Raw genomic sequence first — 26081 nt, forward strand, 5'->3', positions numbered from 1 at the left:
TGGACAAACCTGCTTCGTCTTCAATACCCGGTGAAAGTGCTGGCAGCTCAAAGCCGATGATAGGGAAACGCTCCATTCCGGAACCGCAGTCACGCCCCGGCAAACGGAAGGGGGACGGGTCCGATGTCAAGCCTCCGCCTGCTCCATCCGTAGCAGAAATGCGCCCCAAGCGTGTGGTAGCGCGGCCGAACTCGACGTCCACGGTAAATAAAGCGACAAGTGTCCCCGAAGCCAAATCGCAGCCAACGCGCTCTGCATTTCACGATAAAAAGGACTCCATGATGAATCCGACAGCGAGTAGTATGGCGCGGGCAACCGCAGCGGAAGCCCGCAAGACTTTGTTGAAGAGTGCTGCGGCGAAAAAGACCCCGGCGCGCAAGCCGATGAGGACCAAGGTTGGAGTAAAGTCGGCAGCTCATGTGTCTACTGCCCCACCAGCTCCGATCAAGACTGTCGTTGCTCCTCCAGCTCCAGTTACGATTGATGACTCTGATGACAGCGCTCGCAACGTGAAGCGCCGACTTAACGCCATGGACGCTGAAGCTGCGAGCAATCGCTTGTATGATAATGCCAAGGAGGCCAAGGCTCGGAAAGAAGCTCGACGTGCTGAGTTGCAGGAGAACTACTCGTTTGCCCCTCAAGTCAATACCATCAAGCGACGCGCAAATCCTGGGGAAGCCGAGGAGCCGAGCCAAGATCGTTTTAGTAGGTTGCATGCCCAAGCCAAGGAGCTGCTTGAGAGAAAACGCGAGCTTCAGCAGCAACATGAACGGGACGGGTGCACTTTTGCTCCTTCAATCTCGGCACGAGCCAAACGTTTGGCTCAGCCCAGCTCGGGTCCGCGGTACGAGAATCTTTATAAGCACGCCCAAGAGATGAAACAGAAACGCGAAGATAAGATCTTAGAAAGGGTCAAAACCACCGAGGAGCAATGTCCATTCAAGCCCAAGATGATCGCTGCCAGGTCGCTGAAGGCGCCTCCGAAGAACAAGCCTCTCTACGACTCGGAACGCGAAAAGCAAAAGCGACTAGCACTTGATCAGAAGAAGATTGACGCTGAGATGAGCCAGTGCACATTCAAGCCAAAGGTGTCTGCAAAGCGCTTGAAGTCGAAGGCTGAGACCCCCACGGATGCTACCACCGATGCAGCAGTGGATGCTAACCCCTACAATCGTCTCTATCAAGGAAGCATTAACCGGACGGAGCGATTGCAAAAACTTCGTCAGGAGCGCGACGAAGAAGAAAAGACACACACACCGTTCCAGCCCAAAATCACCGCGAGATCGCGAACTCTCAAGGATAAAGCGAAGACAAAAGAGCCTTTTCACAAGCGGCTTTACAATAAGGACTACCTGAAGAAGCTGGATGCTGAACGGGAGCAACGCCGTCTTGAAGAGGAACAGCAGTTCTCGTTTAAGGTAAGACGGCTGGTCTGATCATGCAGATATTCTTTCTTAATGTGCTTGTTGTGCGGCGTGGTGCAGCCTGAGATTAACGAACCTCCTGAAGAGATCAAGGTCAAAGTTAATGAGCGAGCTAGTCCAGAGAAGAGTATTTTCGAGGTTCGTCATATCTAAATTTACGTGTGTACACAACTGTTGTTGTGTTGGCTTACCTCTTTCGTCTACGTTTTTGTATTGTCTGCAGCGCCTGTACGACGAGAAGGATAAAATGAAGGAGAAGATTGAAATGGGTGCAGAGCTGAAGCTCCAGAAGGAGATGGCAGAGTGCACATTCCGACCTCAGATCGAGTTAGATGCCCTCCCGTCTAATGGAGAACCGGCTCCTCCCGTCTGGGAAAGACTTCTGAGCTACGATAAGGCTCAAGTCATTGAGGAACGTGAAAAGCTGAAGGAGCAGTTAGAGATGCAGGAATGCACGTTCAAACCGGAGGTCAAGTCCACTGATGCGATCACGATGAAGACGAGCCCGTCGCACAACGTCTTTGACCGACTGGCTGGCAACGGCAGTTCGCCCTTGGACCCGACACGGGCCGCTTTTATCACGAGACGCCCAGGCAACTCCCCAGAGCGACAGAGCCCTGACGTAAGTGTCGAAACCGAGGATTCAAGTTCCAAAAATTCTGGCATCATGACACTTTAACTGCAGAGCAAAGGTGTAGTAGCTGGACAAATTATTAAGTTAACGAAATTCTCTCAGTCAACCGAAAGAAAAAAACCTGAGCAGAACGCGCTCGATTAGTCAACCTTCCAGTGTCACTAAGCCAGCGATCAAGAGATTCACGTCATTTTCCGGTCCTAAATCTGCAGCTTCGTCACCGATAGCAGATGGCCAATTTACAATTCCTGAACAAGATGCTCAGACCGTCACCGAAAACTACCAGACGTGGTCGGCGAAGCTGAATGCGAATTTGCGTTTCCTGAGGGAAGGAAGCTCTGAAAAGTATGCTTTAAGTTTGAAGTGATATTTTTTTTTTATATATATCACTTCAAACTTAAAGCATACTTTTCATTCTGATGAACAGAATCAATTTAAACTTACAACGGTATGCCTTAACCCCTTGAGCCCGAGAGCCACGTTACGTTCCTTTTCTTAACGTGGACCATACACGTTAAGGAAATTTATACTTGTGTTTTGTAAATGCTCTTACAAAGGTCAAGTCAACGCGGGGTAGGTGATGTATCCAAGCTTCCCGCTGGAAGTGCATAGATGAGTCGCGCAGAAAGGACGCCAGTATAAGAAGTTAGAGGAGATAGACACGCGTGCCAAATCTCATATAAGTAATAGCAGGGAAATGATCGACACCACTCAAACGGTTTCATTTGAAGATTTGGCGGACAAGACTCAAGCCACAGTCATGGCATTCCGCGCTCGCTGGTGCGAGCTGAATAAAGCAGGATGGACCTCGAAGAGACCAACCGGTCTCTCGGTCGACTTCACGTACCTGAAGCCGGGGAAGAGCAAGAAGGACAAGCGCGGTGTCGACTTTTTCGCTGGAGAAAACGAGTTGATGCTCTACTTGGACGCGATGGATCGGGGTAGGACTACCTGTGCTCTTCTACTTGTTTGCTTTGCATTGACACGTTTTAATGTCGTAGCGGAGCTTACAGCAGCGTCCGAAGCCTCCCAGCAAAGTGAGTCGTCACAAAATCCAACTCCAGCTAAAGGTACGTGAGGCAGCTTGTATATACACGTTATCTTGACGTTAATCATGTCTTTTTGCGTTAGCTTGTATCGCTCCAGCACATGACACTGAAGAGCTACAGGAGAGTCCAGTAACGCCAAGGCGTGGAAGCCCGCGTCCTATCGCTGCGACTGCTCAAAGTGGTGACGTAACTTGGGCAGTGTCTCCCCACTCTATGGCGTGTGAAGAAACAGCTTCTGACGAAGAGGAAACTCTGACAGGCGAGTGTACCTGTCGTGTATAAACATGTTAGCAGATTGTCTAATCGTGTATGTCTCCACTATCCTGTAGGCCGGCGCAATCTCAACAATGCATTTGACGAAGCTGAAGATGGTGGGGTCTTGTCAGAAGACAGCGATAGTCGACATGATCAATCGGATACTGGAGAGAGCAGTGGCATCAATGTGGTAGATCCATTACGTGTTGAAGGTACTTATATGTTGTATCATGTACATACACGATAATACTATTCACTAACATGTATCTTGTGTTTGAAGCTACACCAAACGGCAACCAAGTTGGCCATGCCCAACTTGGATTTGCTGTACTTGAGTCCGATGCTGAAAACGATGACGGAGAAGACGACAAGTCGTCAGAGGATGTCCTTGACGATCTGGACGTGGAGCTTCCTGTCCCCCCTGAGCGAAAGTTTGACGATGACTTCATATCGGCGGTTGGTGGTTTGGCAAACATATCTGCCGGAACAGTACCAGGTGATTTTCTGAGAGAGATGTCGGCAACGGGCTGGTCGAATCAAGTGACGCACACGCCGTACGACCACCTGATGGAGCCATACGAAACACGACCGGCAGGTTCAATGCAAGAGGACTATCCGAATGTATTCAGCGGTCAGTCTGGCCCTACCGCTAAGGCTTTACAAGCTGCCGCAACACCTTCTGGAGCGTTCTTTTATTTCGCCCAGCCGGAGCTATGGGAATCAATTGCTGCTGAGTCGAATTACTACTTCGAAAAGAAACTTGACGAACGGGTGAAGGGACAGCGTGCAAAACAAATGGCGCGTGAGCGGAAACACCCCGAGTTCAAGAGCAAGTCGCAAGAGCGTATCAGAGAAGACGTGCTGAAAGCGGCGCCCATCACCGCTAGAGATCTGTGTGTATTTATCGGCCTCTTGATCGCTCGATCAATAACCCCAAACAAGGAAAAAATGGCAAACCACTGGAAAACGACCGATGAAGGGGCTATTCCCCGCGGTTGCTTCGGGCAATTCATGACTCGCGATCGCTTCATGCATGTGTCGCGTAACCTTCACTTAAGCAGTAACAGCGATGAGCGTGCCTTCACTGATCGTGCTTGAAAGTTACAACCGGTGATAATAGCACTACAAGCGCGTTTTGCTGCTGGCTACATTGCATCTGCCATCATGGCCTTTGACGAAGCGATGCAACCCTCGAGATCTACTTTCAGCCGTATGCGTGTCTTCATGAAGGACAAGCCGCACAAGTGGGGCACTAAATTATTTATGCTCTGCTGTGCGAAGTCGGCATATTGCATCCGGTAAGTATTGGGCGTGTCTAAAGACACGTCCATATTTTTTTTGGCTCCGAAGTTCTCTTATCATGTATGGTCCTAGCTGACATTAGCTCTATGTTGTATGTAACAGTTTTGAAGTCTATTGTGGTAAGAAGGATAGAGCAGGAGTCACCAGCTCAACTGACGAGATGACAGGGCCAGCTGCTGTGGGTCGGAACCTCCGCAACGTTTTTGGACCGAAACCACCTTCAGATGGAACTATGCGAGTCGTTGTCATGGACAACTATTACTCGTCTGTGGCGCTGTCAATGGAGTTACTGATGATGGGCTTCTATTCTATTGGAACGGTGCGCTCCGACCGACTGGGGCTCAGTGCAGAGCTCTTCCCGAAGAAGAAAATGCATGAGACTAAGTCTCCTAAAATACCCAAGAATCGACCTGCAAACATTGAACGAGGGACGCTCATCACATCAGATGCGCTCCACGTTCCGAACATGAGATGTTTGCGGTGGTGGGATACTCGGGCGGTGCATATGCTAAGCACGGGTGGTAGCGTGAAAATGGACCGCATCGTACGTCGCGACAAGCTGACTGGAGAACAACAAGAAGTTGTGTGCCCTCGTGTTGTCAAAGATTATCAAACGTTCATGGGGGGCGTCGACGTGCATGACCAACTAAGGCTACAAAGGTTAAGTGATATTATCGTGTCTATACAACCTACCTTAGCATCTAATCATGCATGTTCACCTTACAGATACTCGCTGCAGCTTTGCATCAAATTCAAGAAGTACTACAAGTCTCTCTTTCTTGGTCTTATTGACCTCGTAATTATCAGCGCATACATCGTGTACAACGCTGCTCGTGCTACTGCAAACCTTCCAAAGGTGAACCACGTCACATTTCTGAAGAGGTTGCACTTGAAGTTGTGCCAGCTGCGTGAGGAGGACTGGGATAGTCTACGCAGCAACGAATGCTTCCAAGCGACACCTTCTAGAAGTGGCGATGCTACTGGCCGACGACAACCCGCCCATCGACCGCAGCTAAATGACGAGTGGCGTCCTGGCAACAACAATAAGGGGAGGAAGCGACGAACTCGTGCGTGCAAAGTTTGCTCGATGCTCAAAGGCACTGACGGAGCTCGCGGTGGCGACTCATCCGTGTACTGCAGTAAGTGCAAGCTTCCAAACTCGTCGAAGAAACCTCTGGCCTGGCGTGTTTTTCTCTGTGAGAAAGCACGACATGTAGTGAATGGGAAGGCGATGAGCCGCTTTGACATTTGGCACAGTGCGTGGCGAAATGGGACGTTGGCACCTGCACCTACTGGGGCAAAAAAGCGAGCGATTCGCGCGCGTGCGCCGGCGAAGAAGCACTCCAGTGAGGAGAGTGCTGGAGAAGGAGTTCAGGGGGATGATTCAGAAGGAGCCGAGGGCAGCGATGAACCAAATGATGAGTCCAATACGAGTCCCAGCCGTTCCAAGCGGCCCCGTCTTCCTGCCAGCCCTGTGATGACTGCCTGAGTAGCTGATACCGTCCGTCTATCTTGATCTAGTTTCACTATTGATAATGCCGCGCAAATCAACCTTGTTGCAGCTGTTGTTAGTGCTAGTGTTATGCACTTCTCTACACGATAGAAGTACAAACGTGTATTGTTGACCAATTCAATAATGTACATACCGTATTTGAGATCTCCTACTTCAGAGTGATCTCCTAATTCAGACTTCCCTCCAACCAATCACATATCGAGAATGGAACAGCGCACAAGTCTAGATCTCCTAATTTAGAGTACAAAAAACATGCTAAACTGTACCTATCCACCAGCTCATTGCCAGAAATTTGCAATGGCGCGCACTCCCCTCACGCTCGGCCAACGGAAAGGGAGAACCCGTATTTCTGGCACTGGCAAGCCTCCCAAGAAGTTCAAGCGCGTTGCCATTTCATACGCCTACAAGCTTTCGGTTGTGGAGTGAACCTGATTGGGAGCTGCTACGACGGTTGCTGGAAGAAGTGCCCGTAGTGCGCCATGCTGTGGATACACGTCACGACATAGAAAACTTCGTAGTTCCCGAAGAAGAACTTGATAACTAAATTGTTTTGTTTAAATAATACGTGATAGAGATGCGTCGGTACGTGTACAGATCTTGTGCATTTTGCAACAATACAACTTCAAAAATATTGGGTCTGAAGTAGGAGATCTCAAATACGGTACACGATAGCGAGTGGTGCCTCCTCTGGTGAATAGGCTTAGCTTGCGCCTATCCACTATACACGATAGCGAAGTGTATATAAATTTGTATCGAAACCCTTACCGTTAAATCAGCTAGGGTTTAAGGAGATGGGGGGCCCAAACACCCTTCGGGTTCAAAGGGTTAGAGTTCAATCTTGTTGTAAGTGCTTGGTACGACTTCTATCTTGACGCAGTCGATGTCGCACCCTTTGTGCCGATGACCAACGGACCCTGGTTGTGATAGTGTTCTGGATCATATACCCGCTCAAGAGCTTGAATCAAATGAACGATTTCGTCGACCCAAGCGTCGAGACATCGACGATCTAAAAAACTCGCCAGACGACTTTGGTTCCCTGTGAACTCCGCTCGAGGATTGCATTGTCCAAAATTGACCTGCATCAGCCACGTGACGCTACATGAACCTTCCCAAGGAGTTGGGGTAATCAGCCAGCCACCGAGAATGCAATCCACGCGGGAGCCGAGGTTTGACTTGATTACTCGAGGATCATCCCAGGCTGCTGCATCGGCTGGTATCATAACGATAGCGATAGTGCCGCTCTCGTCCACTCTGTACGAATATACCAACAATCTACAGTTAATACAAAGAACCTGATCAAACGCTTAAGAAAAGAAAAAAATGTCGAACCTCCACGTCTTCCGTGAGATCATTTGAAGCTTGTCGCGACCCCAACAGCTATCTTTGAAGACTGTCCGAACTGTCCTCGTGTGTTCACTCTCGCGACTAAGCACCTCTTCGCTTTCAACAAACGGAGCCCACGACAGCCCCGGCATGTCATCGTCAACACTTTGATTTATCACCATGTCAAAGACAGCACGAGCTGGGAAGTGGCAAGTCGTGACGCGCTTGATCATGTGGAATCCGTCGGCTACTTTCTCGAAAACTGTGTCACACGGTTCCGGTTTGCGGCTCACCGTCCATCCACTGAATTGGCGAGCATGTTTCTTGAGCTCGTAGAGTGCAGCCGTGAGGCTCCTGTCCTTTGATGGAGCTGCGGCTGCAAGGGCTGGCGGGAGATTGAGGAATAAACGCAGCAAATACCATTGAGCAATTGTCCCTTGAGCTTCACCTCCTAGAACCATCTTCTCAAGCGCGCAGTGAAGAAATTCCTCGAGACCACTTCTACGTCGGTGCAGAAACCCATCGGTTAGTGTGTTTTGACGTCGTAGAGTGCAGTATGTTTTAGGTGGAAACAAATTCCATAGTCCAGATGAAGGGAACATCGCACACACGTGCAGTGCGAACACGTAAAACTCCCGAAATCGTCGCTCGACAATGATCTCAGAAGTTGTAAGTGAAGGTATACGCGTTGTAAGCGAGTAAAAAGCGACTTGGTCGGGGGTGATACGCACGTCATGCACATTGCACTGAAGTAAGGCGCTGTGTACTGAATCCCCGATACTCCAGCGACGCGGCTGATCCACACTTGAAAGCTTTGTTGTTGGAGGTGTGAATGTTACAGACGAGAGCAGTGGAGCTCGCGTTTCGGAGACAGAGCGCTGCAATTCAAGAACATCCTTGTGCGTATCGGCGCTTACCGCGACGGAGCTTGCGTGGTCGGTACGGGCTGGAGCTTTCGTGGGCTTATCAATTGGAATATTTGCTTTGGCAATGGTTTTGGCTGGGGAAGTGTCCAACACTGCACCGATGAACGAGCTCGCTTTGGCAGCAGTTTTTAGAAGCACGATCTTGGTCGGGGATGGCGGGGCAGTTGAGCAGTCATGCTCCTCACTTTCCTCGACTGATAACTGTGCACGGCAGTCTCGACAGATAACAGTTGGACCCACCTGTGACACCTGGTCGCTCGTCGGCAAGCCGGCCTCCATTTCAAGGAATTGACGAGTACGTCACAGGGACGCTAAACTCTTCCAATGAGAAACCACAAATAGGATCATTTGAGCAAGTACTCGAAGCGGCGCTTTTTTTCTTTCAACAAAAGCAACATCAACGGAAAAATATCTGTCCTCTTTTTCATAATTTAGATGTGGGTCGTCGTACTGCATAGTTTTGACGAGAAGCTGGGAGCATTTCTCTTCTGCTTACTCGAGCGGTTGTTGCCTTTCTTTTGGGTTGTTCCGATTGTTTGTCAAACGATGTGGTTATACCTTTCGATGATCTTCCTGTAGACGAGGCCTTTTTCGAGCCACGACGAGTACTCTTTACACTGTCAGTAGACGAAGGAAGTAGCGTCGATCCCATCAGTAGTGCGGTGGCTGCTGATGGAGGGTCTTTTGGCGCTCGAGAAGGTAGCGTTCGTGCAGGAGGATGCGCTTTCAATCTGCGGGGATTCGCCACATTATTCGGGATAGTTGGTCGCCCAGTGAGACTTCGTACGCTTGGCGTGTTATGATTACTATTCGAGATTGCGTGCCACACTTGAGGCCGTCGTGGCTGTTGAAAAATCTTAGCGGGTTCGTGAGCAGATCCGCTACGGGTCAAACTCACGCGCGCTTTTGAGTTTTCGGTCTTACGATCGGTTGAACTACTCGACGTCTCTAGTCCACGAGACGTTCGAGTGCTTCGTCCTCGATTAGTGCTCTTACTGACAGTCACTCCCACGCGTGCCTGTGGGGGCTGAGGTCGACATCTGGCTGTTGCAGAGTTTCGAGTGGGTAGATTCGGAACTACATTGCGTGAGGCTTTTGTGCCAAAGCGAAATGTCAAAGATGCCTGTGCCGCCCCGCGATTTCGAGCAATAAAATCTTCAATCAATTCGACACCTTCCTCATCATCACGCTGGGTCAGAAAAGTTGAGCCTCCAATTTTTCGAACTCCGCCACGTTTGGTAAGTTCCGATCCGCTTTAGAGCTTTTTCTTCAGCGCTTCCTTACGAGCAACCAGCGAGTGAGATCCCAATGCCGTTTTACTTTTCCTTTTGCCGGTTGCAGGACGACGAGTATGTATGGAAGAATTTACAGTCGATCGTCGCTTATGAAGGAGAGGGTCTTGCTGCTTGACACTCATTCGTTTTGATGTCGCGGGGGTTGGCACTGGTATTTCGCAGTCGCCAATATGTGTGCCAAGTCCACTTAGAAGGCTTCCTGGAGGCTTTGCTTTCTTTGAGGTAGAGCTGCGTCTGCAGCTGACAGCTATAGCGGCAGAGATTGGACTCAACGGCGCTCGAGCAGTCCTTCGCTTTTCTCGCTGTTTTGGTGAGAGAGCTAGCAGCGTTGAAGAGTGCCCAGAAATTGGATTCGCTAATCGGTCAATGGTTTCACGTCGCGCTTTTCGCACTAATGGTGCGGTACCGTACGTGCTCTTCATATGCGCGAGGCGGGAGGCTGCACCGTCGACTCTGGGTTTTTTCAGAGGTTCGTCCAAAATAACGTCATTTCTCGGCTTAATTCCACCAGGTTGCTTTTTCTCGCGGTCTCGAGCTTTCGAGTTCGTGCTTGTTGATATTGGAGCTGTTGTTGTACCGAGATAGAAGCTGAGAATATCGGGGCGTGGTGTGTGCAGGACAGCTTTTAAATCTAACTTTTCCAGGAATCGAAGCGCGTCTTGCTCAAGTCGGTCGCTGTTGTTGGATCTCTGACTGTTGTTTGTTAAATTGCTGTTAAATCCTCGAGCATGAGTCATTACCTGGGCTTTTCTTGGGTTCGTCTTATTGCTTCTTCCTTCGGTTGATCTATCGTCAAGGCACCAATCATCTTCCTCGCTCATTTGTTGCAGCTCGGAACCTCGCTGAGACGATCTCCTCGAGCCATTATTTTCATCTTCGTCGTCATCATCGGGGCGAGCATTTATCAACTCTTCAAGTTTTAGACGAGGGATATATGGAGTGGATAGCCCAGATTGTGGCGACGAAGCTTTCACAGGAACGAAGTGCTGTCTTGGATTAGTCGATGACGGTACTCTTCGCGTGTCAGGCTTCTGCGGAATGAAAGCTGGTGCTTTGTATCCCACAGAAGCTTCACTCTCTCCAGCAAAGAGGTCACGGAATAATTCTTCATCTTCTTCTTTCGCCCGAGCTGAATGAGGTCCCAAGGCGGATGTGGGTGAGCTCTTGGCACGATTGACAGTGCGAGTGGAGAACTCCGAAAACGAATCCACCAAATAGCTTGAGCCAACCGCTCGCACAGGCGCTGGCGACGACAATGGCAGTGAAGCCAACAAGCTGCCTGTCATTTGCCCGAGCTAGCAACCAAGTCGACCAAAGACCTCGGACTCCCTCCACGAGTCAGCTTTATTTTTGCCCGTCTCGCTATTTATTCCACGTCCTTGTCAGTAAAAATCACCCGCATCAACGGTCACTATGAGCAAGATACGCTCAGTCGTGAAGTAGTTTACGACGGCATGGCACCTCCTCCGCCGCCGCCGAGAGCCCCGCCGCCGCCTAGACCGAAAGCGCCCCCTCCTTCACAAGCCGAAACTAATCCCGATGCAGTCCCAGCACAGCGACACGTTCCACCCCCACCGAGGGGAACGCCACCCGCTCCTAGAAATGTACCAGGTCCACCAAGCGTCCCACGAGGAGCTCCACCTGGACCCCCGAAGGGTCCACCGCCAACAGGTCCACCTGGACCACCGAAAGGGCCACCGCCAACAGGTCCACACGGACAACCAAGTGTACCGAGAGGTGCTCCACCTGGGCCACCGAAGGATCCTCCACCGCAGCCGCCTAAAGCTGTACCTCCCCCGCTTCCAACTCAAAACGAGCCCGAAAAGGACGTCGCCGCTGAAGCTGCTGCCAGTCTTGCCGCCATCCAGAAGCTTTTGCGTCGTGGACGCCTCAGCTTTACGTTGCTAGAAGCACGCGAAATTCGACGCAAAGGCGGACCGGTAGACGCAAAACGATTCAGCGCCGACGCATACGTGAAGATTGCAGTGGGCACAACCCCCTTGTCTGCTCAGGAAAAGCGCAGCAAGACGCTTAAGAAGAGCGGAACACCGGTCATTTTCCACGAAGAGATCGTATCATTCGACCTCACAGACCCCGTGGCGCTCGTGACCGACGGAGATCTACCGATCAAGATCGAGGTCTTTGACGAGAACTTGCTCTCCGATGAGATGCTAGGAGAAGTCAAATTCTCGGCTCTGCGCTTCTTTGACGGTCAGCCACATCGAGAGGTTTTCTCCCTTTCGTTGTCGGCGACGCCAGGCGCTCCATGTGGTGAGATTGAGATCGAGATCAAGCTGGAAGAGGCCTTAGTTGGAATGCTGTCCATCGTACTGATGGAAGGGCGAAACCTTAAGAGCATGGAGCTCATTGGGAAGCAAGATCCGTACTGTCAGCTCTCCATTGGCAAATTCACCAAGCGTGGCAAAACCATCGAGCGTGGAGGACGCAATCCGTACTTTGGGGAGGAAGAGCTGCTCTTTTGGTTCGGGGACGATCTCTGGACACAGCAAATGGCATTGCGCGTGTTCGACGAAGATATCGGCAACGACGACCTTATTGGTGACGCGAAGTTCTCTGTATTACACTTCATGGCTCATCGCGGCGCACAAGAGCACGCGATACCGTTGCGAAATAAAGGGAGCCCAGCCGGCGAAGTCTTAATGCGAATCGAGTTCTTCCCTGCAGGTATACTCACCGTGACCTGCCATGCTGCCAGACAGCTACGCAGTGTAGACGCCATTGGACGGCAAGATCCATACGTCAAGCTCACTCTGGACGGCCGAGCGGCGCAAATGGTTAGAAAGACCAAGACCGACACGGACGGTGGTAGTGAGCCTGAATGGGAGGGTGAGATCTCCTGCTTCGATGTAGTTGACCAGTATAATTTGCAAGTGGAGGTCTGGGACGAAGATTCTGTCGGGGACGACGACCTCATTGGCGCAGCTTCACTTTCACTGCTGCCAATCTTCCGCTATGGTTATGCCGACGATTGGCTCAAGCTCTGGGTTAAAGGCCGATTCGGGAACAAAGACCCTGCTGGTATGTTGCGTCTTGAGATGAGCTTTCAAGGTCCTGCAGGTGTGGCTTACCCACAGCACCAGGCCGGCATGGATCGCTTCACTGAGAAGGAACGTCGTACAAAGGAGACAGCCGGGATGATCCCATCGGCGTCTGAACCTGATGGGGGACAGGATGCGGCAATAGCTGCCAAGGCCCACGCACTCACCAGACCAGCGAAACGAGTCGTCGACAATACCAGCGAGTTTTCAGAAGAAGAACTGCTGGGTGCATTCCGATTCCTCGATCTCGACAAAAATTCCTTCATTGGTGCCGCAGAACTTCGTCATCTATTGATCTGCATGGGCGAGCTCATCACCGATGCTGAAGTGGACGAAATGGTGCGGCTTTGCGATACGGACGGCGACGGACAGGTGAGTTTCGACGAGTTCCGACGAATGGCGATACATCCCGACCCCGGTGGACCAGAGTTTGCTTTGGCGATGACAAAGGACGAGCCTGAGGAACCCGTACCGGTAACTGGTCCAGATCTTACCGTTGAAGACAAACAGCGACAGCTGGAGATCAAGCAGGAGAAGTCAAAGCTCATGCGGCGGTTCGTCCAGGACACTCATCCGAGCCTCGAAATGCTAGAGCGTGTGGCCAAAAAGTTCCGTCAGATGCAGCACGACGTTCTGGACTTTGAGGACTTCTGCTCACTGTTCGAGGTGGAACCCACGGGCGAGTATCGGCGTCTTTTTGCGCTGTTTACGCCAGACAATCAAAGCGACTCCGGTGCCGACTTGCGCGAGATACTTCTCGCTGCAGTGAACTTTGTCAGCGGCGTCGACCGTACGCAGCGTGTACGCTTCTGCTTTGAAATCTTCGACGATGATCACAATGGTTTCATCACCGAAGACGAGCTTGTGAACATCCTGCGCGCGAATTATCTCGCATCGACAGATGATCAAGTGCGCAAAAAAGCTCAAACGATTCTGCGCCAAGCTGACGATGACGGAGACGGCCGAGTAAGCTTAAACGAGTTCCACGCCATCTCGCGCAAGTTTCCGAATCTCCTTTTCCCACCTCACGACGCAGGTGGTAATAGCAACAAGTAATGGAGAGAAAGATGTGTGCTCTTCGGCACTGTACACCTTGACCCGGACACTATAATTATCCGAGAAACGCTGGTTTTGATGATAAGTACTACAGCTTTCGATTGTTTCTAGAGCTCGAGGGACAGCTCCCACCCTCTTCGTAGAAAAAATGCGCTCTCCTCCCCTCGACGAGCCTGTCAATTTGGCGCAGCAACGCAATCCTCTCCCGGGCAATTACAGTAATGGTGCCACCCATCATTCTAGTGTAGGAGAGGTCGGTAAGTCTCCACTTGAGGACATGCTCTCTCATCTAATACTCGATCCGTGATGGTCATCGTTCGTGTAGACAAAACACTTGATGGAGCGACTGAATACTGCGCAAGTCAAAGTGAAGAGACTCCAACGTCTTGAAGCCGCACTTGTCGATTTCTTCATGGAGGTAATGGATCGGAGCGATAACAACGGGACTGATGGCGCTGCTCGGTTCAACGACAGCGAATCCTCTTTTGCACGGGGCAAACGCAAAGAACAATTTCTCAAGAAGGCCGAGGGTGACCCTATCTCGCTGCTGAACGCGTTACGAACCCATTTGCGCTTGCGGTTTGCAGAGCAGGAAGCTCGACAGACTGCGACTGCGCGTCAAGTTCACGCAGAAGACTTGCTCAACCAGCAGAGGGAGCAGCGCACTCGCGACCAACTTCAACAGCTTGAACTTACGTGTAGACAGTTAAAAGAACAGCGGGACTCCTTGATATGTCAGCTGAACCAACGTGAAATTGATCAGACACAAACGCGACGCCAACACCAAAACTTACTTGAGAAGATGAATGCTCAAGTCCAGGACGGAAGATCTCGAGAACAGGAGGCAAAGCTGCTTGTAGCTAAACAGCAGCAAGAAATCGCAACACTCAAGGAAGCTCGAGAAGCACTGAGCCACCAAAAGACTCTTGAAAGAACCCGAACAACGACGGCAGGTCTCCCAGACGTGAACAGTAGCCATTCAACTACCACTACAGCTCCGTCAGGCACCGTGACGTCGCCAACTCACATGAAAGGGGATTTCTTCGGAACGCCAGCCGAGAATCAAACGCTACGACGTGCGCTTCGCAAATACGAAGTCAAAATGGCTCAAACGGAGGCTGCTAACGAAGAGCGCAAGCGCGAAGTCCAGCGGTTGCAGCAACAGCTCACTGGCATGCGTCAAAGCACGCAATTGCAAACGTACTCACGCCTCGAAAAAGAGTCGCGCCGTCTGCGCGAACTGTCGGACGACCTCAAGAAGCGACTTGCGGAGAGCGAAGCTGACGCGTTGCGCACGAAAGGAGCCCTTAAAGAACGCGAGATCCAAGTGCAGAGGATGAAGGACGAATACGCAAGGCTGTTTAGCGCCCTTCAGAAGCAGAAACAGCCAGTGCACTACTCTCCATCCAAGCTCACGCGCAGTGCGAGCTCTGCGCAACTGTCAGCATCACAACAGAATCATTCCCCACAGCCACCACCACGGTCTTCTGGAGCTGGAACCACCGAGGCGACCGATAATGGTGTGTCAGCTACGTCTGCACACGGTGAGCACCCATACGTTGTAGAATATTATCGCGTAGAAGCAACACGCATGGAACGCGAGTCAGAAGCGCTGAAACTACGGATTCGACACATGATGGCGTCTGAGCAACTGCACAAGCAGAAAACGCGGGTCTTGCGAGCAGAAAAACAAAATCTCATGCGGGAGCGCGATCAGCTACGCGCAGACTTGGACCGAGCAAAAAAGCACAGCACGCTGCAGAGTATTACGATGAACCGACAGCGTCCGCATTCCTCGGCGGATACTCGGAAATTAGGTTTCGCCACTGCGTCACAAAAAGTCAAGAAGCTCCAAGACCGCAACGCCTTTTTGGAGGAACGATTTCGCAAATCGCTCCAAAGCAACTCGGCAATAGCCACAATCGGTGTCGTAGCGCGTTTGCGCAGCTCTGTGTCAGTCCCTTCCGAATTTAATGATCCGGACCCTGCAGAAGACGAGAGCGATGCTGAAGCTCCGGTCCCGAGTGACAAACCAGTCACCAAAACTCGTCCTGCATCAGCTCACGCCACTACCGTAAATAAAGACAGTGAAGGCTCGTTCCGGTGCTTGGACGCTGTAACACTGTATTCACTGCAACAAGTGACACGGGCCACTAGAGTACGCCCTCAATCTGCCAATTCAATCAAGTAGCTGACGGTTTTCATTCATGGAGGATTCGTATCCATTTAGTTGCAGTAACGATCCCTTATTTTTGGTAGCAGGTGATCGATCACAAGCAGCATTTCAGTTGACCGCTAACATGGACGCCGAATTTGACGGTCTTAATAGTCCGAAGCACGAGCGTGTGGCAAAAGCACTTGAGCAAGTCAACGGCTTCCGATATCGTATGGAGACCCGAAAGCTCGCAGGTAGCCACAAGCGATAGTTTTGCCTCACACTTCTGTTGTTTCCGATTCCAGGGTATCATGCCGCCCCGCTTGATGGAAAGAAGATGCTGCGATTCGATTCTGACGATGAAGAAGCCTTGAGTGACGACGAAGACGCCGAAGATTCAAGCGATGAAACACAGGGTCGACAATGTCGCCAATCTAGTATAGAAAAGACCAAGCCGTTGGATGACGATTCGAAAGCGTCCAGCGTGACGTTGGATGATCATATCGAGAATCTTCTGCGCAAGACACGTACGCTAGCAATGCTGAAGATTGCCAATAACACTGCGGGTACTATCCCGTCCGACAGCGATGATGACAGCGACGAAGCTGATGACGTCGTGTCTGAAGAGCTCAAAAGCGTCAGTCTCTCTTCGATGGGGTCATCAAAGCGGGCGGCTTCATTTAAGAAGCTTTCCAGTCTCGGTAGCAGCTCCAACATCGATGTGCAGCAATCCACTTTTCTTGAAACGGCAGCAATGAATCTGGCACGGACTCTCAGTGCATTTCTCTGCCTGCCCCGTGCTATCAGCTATGTCGACTTGGAAGCGGTGAGTACTTCTCCTTGATATCATCAGTTCGAGCTCTGACTCAGACATCCGCAATCAGATTACAGAGAAATTGCTGGAGTCGTCAAACGATCGATTTGACGATGGCGAATACGCAGATCTCATTGATTATCACGTGGACTCGGCTCGTGGCGATGACACCCACGCCGAGAACGAGGAAGACGTCCCTATCTGGAAACGACGCCATTCGGTAAGCTTGGTATCTCCACTTTGGTCATGTGCAGATATCCTGACAACGTATTCGCATGATACAAAGCGACCTATCCGGCCGTTGGCCCTTCCAGATGATCAGACCGACTTGGAAATGGTGCGTCTCCTTGTCCTCACGTTTGCGACCGCGTCGCTAATACTTGTCTTCTTTCTTTTTGCAGCATCAACGTAAAATTTTCATAGAGGCCAATCGCTTCGGAGGTGTGTCGTCACGAGTAAGTACCTTACACCTGTACAAAGCGCTTTTTGCAACGCACTGACGTCGTAATTTGACTCCAGAACTTCTTTCTTGCGTCTAGCAAGCACCTTCTGTCCAGCGATGACTCCAAAGGCAGCATGTATTTCGGTGTAAGTCCCAGTGGACGTTTACTCGGTTCGTTCACAAAGGGTTCCAGCATGGATTTGAACTTTGGCAGATACGAAGGTGGCTCCACAAATTCCCCCAGCTACAGCAGCAACGAGATCCCTACATGTGCGTTCAACGAAGAGGAGTACATCATGTGGCGAACGCAGGTAAAAGACGACTACCTGGCATGGGTGAACGCCAAGGTCGAAGCCCAGAAGCGTCGCAAGTCGCGTGTGAAGAAGGTGGATCCCAATAAGAAGCCGCGTTGGTTGCTCCTATACGAGGCTAGCCAGAACCCGACGCAAAAGTACCGCCCGGACGACAAGGCGTAGCTACTTAACTAACGCGGTTGTTGCATTTCCGATTGATCACTCGATTCACTTCACTTCCTCGCTGCTGATGCATCTGTATCTTCTTCCACATGCACTGCTGCCACGCCCTCCATCTTGGCTCTTTCCAGCGCATACTTTGCCATGGCGTGAGGCATGGCTGACCCAAAGCCATAGAGGAACACGCCGATAAAGCCCAGCATCAGCAGTTTGTTGCGCACCCTACGGGCACTCGCGCGAGGGTCAATTGCCTCTACTACAGACGACGACGTCCTCTTTAGCCGTTGGGTGCCCTCTGCGACGGAGGATCGGACCCGTTCCTGAGCAGCGCTAGTAGCTTCCGCGGCGCTCTGCTGCGCGCGCTTCTTCAGGTCATCTACGGTGTCACTGGCTGATCGCTGCAGCAGCCTAGAGTTTTCGCGCAGCTGGCGCGTGGCGTGCTCCTGGTTTTGGCGCACGTTCTGGAGCACCTTACTGCCAAAGCCGCGTGCCTTGGTGGACGCTGTCGCGCGTGCTTCCTCCGCCTTATGCTTGACCGCTTTTCCAATATTCTCAGTTTTGTGTCTGGCGGCGCCTTTAGCTTCTTCCGCGGTCCGCCGTAGACTGCGCTTAGCCTCGTCGGCTGCGATGGCCGCCGCCTGCTGTGCTCGTGCGCCGGCATCGCTCGCTGCTCGGCGAAGCTCCCTCTCACCGCTCTAAGATGCCGTACAGACACATCGTCAATACTTAGTCACGAGCCATGCGATATCGAGCTGCGCACCTTGAGCTTATCTTGCACGGCGCTGGTGGTGTCGTCCACCAGCCGCCGCAGTTTATCCATGCTTGTTTTTCACTGTGAGATTGCATTACCCAACAAAACAGGAGTGATGGTTTGCTCGGTAAAGTACGGGTATCAGCTTGCCCCAGCCAGTCCATTTCCCCTTTGACCTCGGCCGCAGGATCTGCTAAGGCTGCGCCGTCCTTCAAGCTCGAGTTTTTAGCAAGTCTTTTCCCTTTGACCACCATGTTCAGCGGATTCGGCGGTGGTGGCTCCAAGCGCAGCGCACCTGCGCCAGAGGCGGCCGAACCGGTGCAAAACACGCTTTCACAGCCCAAGGGGAACGGTGGCGGCGGTGCCAACGGGTACTCGTTCGACCCGTCGGGTCTGGAACGCGCAGCCAAGGCTGCTCGCGAGCTCGAGAACTCGCGCCATGCCAAGGAGGCTTTTAACCTGGCCAAGGAAACGGAGCGCACCAAGCAGACGGAGAACCAGGCCAAAATTAAGGAGAATGAAGCTCTCTACAAGCAGTACGAGATCGTGCGAGTGCAGAAGGAGGGTGAGGAGCGCCGCAAGACGTTGGAGGAGGAAACCCGCCAGCACCAGCAGCGCGCGCAGTATCAGGATCAGCTTAAGCGTAAGCAGTACGCTGACCAGTTGGCTGCCCAGAAGTACATGAAGGAGCAGGAACTTAAGAAACAGGAGGAGATTCTCGCCCGCCAGGAGGCCTCCCGACGCAAGACGCTGGACTACGAAGCTGAGCTGCGTCAGAAGACTGAGCTGGCTAAGGTATCGGCAGAGACCGAGGGCCGCATCAAGCAGGAGCGTCTCAACCACGACCTGCACCTCGAGGAGGCCCGTGTGCGCGCCAAGGAATACCGTGAGACCGTGATGGAGGGTATTAAGCTTGCCGGTAACACTGTCGGGTCAGGCATCATGACTTTCGTGGATGACAAGGAGAAGCTCACGGCCACTGTGGCCTCTCTGACAGCTCTTGCTGTCGGTATTTATACCGCTAAGGTGTCCACCGGCGTTGCAGGCAAATACATTGAGGCGCGCATGGGAAAGCCGTCGCTGGTACGTGAGACGTCACGTCGTTCTGCTACGCAGGTGCTGGCCAACCCCATTCCGTCCATCAAGCGTGCGCTGCGACTGCAGAAGGCGACGGATGCGCTCGAGGGCGTCGTGCTTGAACCCAAGCTAGACGAGCGTCTGCGCAGCGTGGCTGTGTCTACGTTTAATACGAAGAAGAACCGCGCGCCATTCCGCCACTTGCTGCTTCACGGCCCGCCCGGTACGGGTAAGACTCTGTTCGCCAAGGCCCTTGCTCGTCACTCTGGCCTCGAGTACGCCATCCTCACGGGTGGTGACGTTGCCCCACTGGGTCGCGAGGGTGTGACGGAGATTCACAAGTTGTTTGACTGGGCATCGCACAGCCGTCGCGGTCTGCTACTATTCGTTGATGAGGCTGATGCGTTCTTGCAGAAGCGTAGCAACACCGTCATGAGCGAGGACATGCGTAACGCACTCAATGCCTTCCTGTACCGCACGGGCGAAGCCAGCGACAAATTCATGATCGTGTTCGCCAGTAACCAGCCGGAACAGTTTGACTGGGCCATCAACGATCGTATCGATGAGATGGTGGAGTTCCGTCTGCCTGGTTTCGACGAGCGTGTGCGCATGCTGAAGCAGTACTTCGACGACTATATTCGTGCACCGAAGAACTCGCGTGCCAAAAAGATCTACGTGGAGGGTATCGAGGACTCGGATTTTGAGGACCTGGCCGCGCGTATTGACGGTTTCTCCGGTCGTGAGCTGTCGAAGCTCGTAATTGCCTTCCAGGCTGCGGCATACGGTTCGCCCACGTCGGTGTTCGACAAGGAGATGATGATGCAGGTTCTTGAGCACCACCTTACGGCGCACAAGCAGAAGGAGGCGTGGAAAGAGTACGTTGGCCCTAGCGAGAAGCGCGACAACATCAAGACGATCTTGGCGGAATAGGCGCTGGCATAACGTGGATCGTGCTTGTCTGGGATCGACCACTGCACGATCAACCGAGCGACTATAGCCGATATACATCGACTTGATAGACTAGACTGTTAGATTAGTTCCTAATTGGTGGGCGCTACTCAGTTCCAGTTGCCAAGGCTACTCTGCTGAGCTCTGTCTGCTTCTCCTGCTTGACGAATTGGGAGTAGATCGAGTGAAGGAATGAGGGAAGGAGATAGAGAGAGGGCCTCTGTATTTGAACATGGTATCGTACCTTTTTGATTCTTGATCCGGAAGTTCCGACAGTGCTTCATTGTTAAGTACGATTTCGTGTGAAGATACACCCCGTTTCTCGAAACAACAATTCACAGCGAAGATGCTCATCCGCGTACGCTCGAAGAATGGCACATGGCGCGTGGGGGACTTGACGCCGTCATCCACCATCGCGGACATTAAGCGGTGGATATTTGAGCAGCACTCGATTGCCCCAGCGCGGCAACAGTTGGCGCTGGACCAGCAGGGAGCGCAGCAGACTACAGACACTCAGACTCTGCGCGAGCTGCGAGTGGGCCACGGCGACATGCTGTTCCTAGACTACGACGGCGAGACGGTTTCCACGGGCGGAGTCGTGGGCACGAAGATTAATGCGGATGGCACACTCACGCATGTGGCGTACCATGGCCGCGCTGACAAGCAGGCGTTCCGACCGGGCATGAAGTCACTGCGAGACATGAAGATGTACTGGACACTGGGCGAGTTCATGCGTATGGACGCCCAGTTTGAGTTCAAGATCAGCGCGCAAAAGGAGCCACAGGTGGCTAAGGTGCATCTGGACGGCGCTAGTTGCAACGACTTTCAGGCTTATCTGCGCCAGTTCGCCTTCCAGCAGTCGCGTTGCGGCTGGCTCTACGGTTCTGTGGATTCCGAGACGAAAGAGGTGACGGTGGACTTTATATATGAGCCTCCACAGGAGGGCAACCCGTACGGATTTGAGGTGCTGGACGATCCCAACGCAGACAAGGTTGATGCGGTGGCTGAAGCACTTGGCTACGAGAAAGTTGGCTGGGTATTCTCGCACCCGCCTCGCGAAGATGATGATTTTCACTTCTCAGCAAGGGAGACCCTGCTGGCGGCGCAGTTACAGGCCGATGCAGGCGGGAAGGCTTCGTTATTTCTTACACTCAAGGTGACGCTGGATAAGCAAGGGCAGGCGTCATTCGAGGCTTTCCAGGTCAGCGACCAGTGCGTTGAGATGTTCGCGGCCGGCGCGCTGATGGAGAACGAGCATAATCCTAAGGCCTGCGCGGTCACCGACACGTTCACGGCTCTCGTGGAGGCCAAACGCGCGACCGAGGTGGACAATAACTTTTTCCTGTGCGTGGTTCCTGTCGTACCGCACGAGTCGCCACTTCGCTGCGAGTTCCCCAAGCTCAACCGCGAGGGAGCATACCGAAACCGCGCGGCGCTCAAGTCTCAGCTGCAAAAATATCGTAACGAGCCGTACGCCAAGCGCATCAGCGATTTCCAGCTTTTGGTCTTCCTGTCAGACTTTCTCGACGTGCAGACGGACATCCCGGCCATCTGCCAGGCTGTGCGTGACCCGAACACCCCGCTCGATTCGGGTTACCCCATTCTCATCGACTCAGTCGCCGGTAGTCAGTGAGTGTAGGCAAGCAAATGGCGCAAATATAGCGAAATTAAACGGAAAGCGTCAGCAACTGATGGCAGCCCATGCCGCCGATGGGTGACATCGCGTCACATACTCATCGTTTGCTCGTTTTCTTTTTTTTCGATTGGCCAAAATACTGTAGACGCGCCATTCATGCATTTTCGCTTTGGCTGTAGACGATTCGGAAGTGTCTCGGCCACTGTGCTCCTCTCCCTTTTCTTCTTCTCTCTGGACGATGGTGAAGGCCGGCTTATTCGAGGTGGTGGCGGTGTGTGTAGCGCTAATGGCCGCGCTGGCAGCCACGCACGCACGCTCGGAGCGCCGAAAGCGGCAGAAGTTCGCACTGCAGCAGCCGCTGGTCACCTCCAAGAGTGAACTGGAGCTGGTGAAGGACATCGTGTACATTAACAATTCGACGGATCCCAGCGCTAGCTTCCGTATGGGGCATTCGAGGCATATGCTAAACGTTGAGGGCAATCAGATCCTCGTAGTTGGTGTGTGTGGCGGCTCCGGCTCGGGCAAGACCACGCTCTCGCGCGCCATTATGGCGGAGTTTGGCGCTGGTCGCGTGTCATACCTCTCACACGACTACTACTACAAGGACTTGGCCCATCTCACCATGGAGCAGCGTGCCAAGCACAACTTTGACCACCCGGATGCCCTTGAGACCGATCTCATGGTCAAGCATCTCAAGCAACTGCGCGCCGGCAAGACTGTGGATGTGCCCATCTATGACTTCAGTACGCACTCTCGGTGCGAAGCTACCACCCCAATGAAGCCCAACAGCGTTATCCTGGTGGAGGGAATTCTTATTTTTGCGGACCAAGCGCTCGCCGACCTCATGGACATTAAGATTTTCGTGGAGACGGCTGCGGACATCCGCCTCGTGCGCCGCTTGCACCGCGATATGGAAGAGCGCGGCCGCACTGCTGAGTCGGTCATGGACCAATACATGAAGACGGTACGCCCCATGCACATGATGTTTGTAGAGCAGTCGAAGCGCGTGGCGGACATCATTATCCCGCACGGCGTCAACTCGGTGGCTCTCGACATGATCATCTCCAAACTTCACAATTTTACGGCTGGGCACAGCGCAACAGGCAGCAGTAGGTCCAGCAGCGAGCGCTCTGACTCGATCGAGGAGGCGCCAAGCGCGTAGCTGGGCAGTACTGAGTTAAAAAGACAAGTCTCAGCGGCGCATAATGGAGACCAGCGTTTAGGAAGATACTAATGTAGTTGAAGTATCTCAAATTTGACAAGTTAATATATGGTCAGCAGCAGCAAATAGGGTGCAAACGAGTGCGCGCTCGGAGTTCATTAACAATTTAATGCTGAAGAATCACGATAAGTGCGGTGCATTTTAGGTTCGAAAACTAGCATACTCGTCTACAGACGACCGATCACGACCTCCAGCTCCTCAGCAGTGCAGACGTGAAAGCCCTTCTCGCGTGTGACAATTGCCAATTCCACGTTAATGCTAGTGAGCTTTTCCTCCATGTGCTGTTTCAGAGCGCCAATCGCAAGTGTTTCAGCCTCCTGCAACGTCAATTCTTCCGTGTAGCCATCCTTGAGATTGTTCAGTGCGCCTTCTGATCCAGAGCCGATGGCGTGAGCCTTCACAGGCCAGTACGTGCCTGAGGGCTCCGAGTAGAAAAGCTGCGGGCCAGCCTCATCCACGCCAGCAAGCAGCAGCGCCACACCGAACGGACGGCTCATCTTTTGCTTGTGGTTGTTCTCATCCGAGCCCTCACCGAAACTCAGCGCCAAGTCGCAGATGGACTGCGTCAGTGCCTGTACGCGAACAGGCTCGTTGTACGAGAACCAGTGATTGGTGGCCTCCACACGCGCGTGGTCGATCAAAGTCTGTGCGTCGGCAGTGATGCCGCTCATTGCAGCGCCCACATGCTTGTCGACCTCCATAATCTTCTCGATGCTGTCCACGTCGAAACATCAAGCACAGCAACGTTAGCATTTTCTGGCCTCTTTCGTGCTTCGTGTAAGGCACCAACCTGCCAGGTTCCAGCAGCGGAGAAGTTAGTCGCTTCTCCACGGCCAGTACGACTCCCTCTTTTGTGCGAATGCCGATAGCTGTGGTACCCATCTACACAACGCCCGTAAGCACGAGCCGCAAGGTTTAGTATCACTCCTATTCGTGGATAGAGTTTAGAGGCGCACCTTGATTGCTTCGATGGCGTATTCCACCTGGAAGAGTCGCCCCTCGGGCGAGAACGTGTTCACGCCACGGTCATACTCAGTGCTGTGAAGGAATAGATATACATATAAGTCAATCCAAGCGGAAAAACACTCGTGGGGCACAACCGCAGCGGCAAACGCACTTGGTCTGGAACATCTTCGGATTTAGGCTTTCGATTCGGCTTCTCCCCCCAAGGATATCTTTCAGAAATTACTGTGAAGGACATATTAATTGCAAGGTGCTTTAAGCGATCAATTAATGACATGTCATTCGAATGAAGGAGGATTTAGCAAGTCAAATTTTATAAGTGTGACTTTTTTTTTCGCCACCTACCGTGAAAGTCATGCAGCGACACAAATTATTTAGTTACCAACACAATAATACCGATAAGTTTTCTCCATTCGAGAAGGGTCTGCCGCTGCGGCCGGCTCGGAGTGATAAGCTCACAGTCATTCAAGTACGAAGTACAAGATTTACAGGCTGGACGGTTATTAATAACACTGTCGCATTACTGAAGTCAGCTTGATGGCAGTTGTGCCAACACCCTTTGGAAATGAACCTGTGCGGCACAGGCTGTGCGCGAGTGCAAACGTTGACTTGCAGGGCCAAGTTGACTCAACCGTTGAGGACGTCGAAATACTAGATTCCAGGGAACCCGAAAAAATATGCATAAAAATTATCCATTTTTTTATTTAATTATTAATTCATGGCTGTCAACAACGGCAACTTTAGAGCAAGGTCTAATCAAGGGGAGGCGCTAAACGTCGCGGAAAAATTAGCCTGCGCTGAATTTAGGTCGCCTGATCTTGAACGGTCGTCTTCAAGAGCCGCCGAGGTGTGTTCTAGTCGACGTCGCGTACATCCCGCCAACGTCTAACGAGAGTAAGCGCTTCCTCTCTCTCGCTACGCTGGTGCTGTCTGATCTACGGAACCAGCCAGACTCGTGTTTCTGAACTACAATCGTACATGAGTGCGTATGCTCGAGTATGGGCCGGAGTAATGCAAATAATTGAATTATTAATTTGCTCAGCTCACATCGATGTATTAATCTAAGTATTGCATTTTCGGGAATCTAGTAGATTCCATCTCAATCAACGAAACATGTTTGACTTTCTTTTGAGCTTGAAAGGGGCATTGAACCTCCCGGACACTTGCTGGGTATCGCTCCAATTTCTTGAGGTGGAAACCGTGTTAAATGCTGTAGTGAAAGTATTCGAAGATAGCTATCATTATATCACATCGAAGAAACAAACGCTTGCACGTACCATAGTGTTCTATCTCCCCCCCCCCCTCACTCGCTGTCTGTCAACTTTCGTCGGTGGAGGGCGTATGCGATCGCAACAATGATCTAATTTTTCTGGGACGGAAGTTACAGCATATTTTGGCTCAAATCAAAATGGACTACAGTGGCAATTGGCTACTGTAGTCCATTTTGATGTTTCAGACAGTGATGCATCGCATGCATCAACGGAAACTTTGCATGAGATCATTCAGCGCTTGATTTTGTTAGTGTCGTCAGAGATCTCATTTCACACTGTACAGTCTTGGCTAGGCATTATGATGAAAGATGCGTGACGAAATAGACTCCCAGATAAGTACCCCGGTCAAACTCAGGTTTTTCCGACTAAAACTTCTTTTGCCTTAGGTTTGCAGTGGAATCTATAATTACCCGGCCAATTGCTGTTTCTACAGAAGTCGGTGACTTTACCGGTGGAATGGGTGTCATTTCTATCCACTTGCTGTCCGTAAGCA

General features: G+C 52.0%; 10 protein-coding genes across 10 annotated transcripts; 7 read left to right on the forward strand and 3 right to left on the reverse strand.

The window, feature by feature from the left end:
* Nucleotides 1–278: 278 nt before the first annotated feature.
* Nucleotides 279–1436, forward strand: PITG_12113 (uncharacterized protein; the record flags this gene model as incomplete). The annotated part of the gene is made up of 1 exon (XM_002900691.1): nt 279–1436. The coding sequence occupies one exon, from the start codon at nt 279–281 to the stop codon at nt 1434–1436; it is 1158 nt and encodes a 385-aa protein (XP_002900737.1).
* Nucleotides 1437–7040: 5604 nt separating this feature from the next.
* On the reverse strand, nt 7041–8705 carry PITG_12114 (uncharacterized protein; the record flags this gene model as incomplete). The annotated part of the gene is made up of 3 exons (XM_002900692.1): nt 7041–7428; nt 7507–8304; nt 8518–8705. The coding sequence occupies 3 exons, from the start codon at nt 8703–8705 to the stop codon at nt 7041–7043; spliced, it is 1374 nt and encodes a 457-aa protein (XP_002900738.1).
* Nucleotides 8706–11175: 2470 nt separating this feature from the next.
* PITG_12115 (calmodulin-like protein) lies at nt 11176–13836 on the forward strand (the record flags this gene model as incomplete). Its single annotated transcript, XM_002900693.1, has 2 exons — nt 11176–11265; nt 11377–13836. The coding sequence occupies 2 exons, from the start codon at nt 11176–11178 to the stop codon at nt 13834–13836; spliced, it is 2550 nt and encodes an 849-aa protein (XP_002900739.1).
* Nucleotides 13837–14173: 337 nt separating this feature from the next.
* On the forward strand, nt 14174–16027 carry PITG_12116 (uncharacterized protein; the record flags this gene model as incomplete). The annotated part of the gene is made up of 2 exons (XM_002900694.1): nt 14174–15860; nt 15930–16027. The coding sequence occupies 2 exons, from the start codon at nt 14174–14176 to the stop codon at nt 16025–16027; spliced, it is 1785 nt and encodes a 594-aa protein (XP_002900740.1).
* A 109-nt stretch (nt 16028–16136) lies between these two features.
* On the forward strand, nt 16137–17723 carry PITG_12117 (uncharacterized protein; the record flags this gene model as incomplete). The annotated part of the gene is made up of 8 exons (XM_002900695.1): nt 16137–16221; nt 16297–16628; nt 16680–16817; nt 16876–17025; nt 17092–17142; nt 17207–17260; nt 17325–17469; nt 17533–17723. The coding sequence occupies 8 exons, from the start codon at nt 16137–16139 to the stop codon at nt 17721–17723; spliced, it is 1146 nt and encodes a 381-aa protein (XP_002900741.1).
* Nucleotides 17724–17768: 45 nt separating this feature from the next.
* PITG_12118 (uncharacterized protein) lies at nt 17769–18540 on the reverse strand (the record flags this gene model as incomplete). Its single annotated transcript, XM_002900696.1, has 3 exons — nt 17769–17771; nt 17819–18415; nt 18481–18540. 3 exons carry the CDS (start codon nt 18538–18540, stop codon nt 17769–17771), a joined length of 660 nt encoding a protein of 219 aa, XP_002900742.1.
* Nucleotides 18541–18653: 113 nt separating this feature from the next.
* Nucleotides 18654–20523, forward strand: PITG_12119 (ATPase family AAA domain-containing protein 3A; the record flags this gene model as incomplete). The annotated part of the gene is made up of 1 exon (XM_002900697.1): nt 18654–20523. The coding sequence occupies one exon, from the start codon at nt 18724–18726 to the stop codon at nt 20476–20478; it is 1755 nt and encodes a 584-aa protein (XP_002900743.1).
* Nucleotides 20524–20842: 319 nt separating this feature from the next.
* On the forward strand, nt 20843–22174 carry PITG_12120 (NPL4-like protein; the record flags this gene model as incomplete). Its single annotated transcript, XM_002900698.1, has 1 exon — nt 20843–22174. The coding sequence occupies one exon, from the start codon at nt 20843–20845 to the stop codon at nt 22127–22129; it is 1287 nt and encodes a 428-aa protein (XP_002900744.1).
* Nucleotides 22175–22310: 136 nt separating this feature from the next.
* Nucleotides 22311–23294, forward strand: PITG_12121 (uridine kinase; the record flags this gene model as incomplete). Its single annotated transcript, XM_002900699.1, has 1 exon — nt 22311–23294. One exon carries the CDS (start codon nt 22371–22373, stop codon nt 23292–23294), a length of 924 nt encoding a protein of 307 aa, XP_002900745.1.
* Nucleotides 23295–23521: 227 nt separating this feature from the next.
* PITG_12122 (proteasome subunit alpha type-5, putative) lies at nt 23522–24485 on the reverse strand (the record flags this gene model as incomplete). Its single annotated transcript, XM_002900700.1, has 4 exons — nt 23522–24068; nt 24145–24236; nt 24311–24392; nt 24472–24485. The coding sequence occupies 4 exons, from the start codon at nt 24483–24485 to the stop codon at nt 23522–23524; spliced, it is 735 nt and encodes a 244-aa protein (XP_002900746.1).
* Between the last annotated feature and the right edge of the window lie 1596 nt (nt 24486–26081).

The sequence above is a fragment of the Phytophthora infestans genome, genomic scaffold (genome assembly GCF_000142945.1).
Source record: "Phytophthora infestans T30-4 supercont1.24 genomic scaffold, whole genome shotgun sequence".
NCBI classification, from domain to species: Eukaryota; Oomycota; class Peronosporomycetes; order Peronosporales; family Peronosporaceae; genus Phytophthora; species Phytophthora infestans.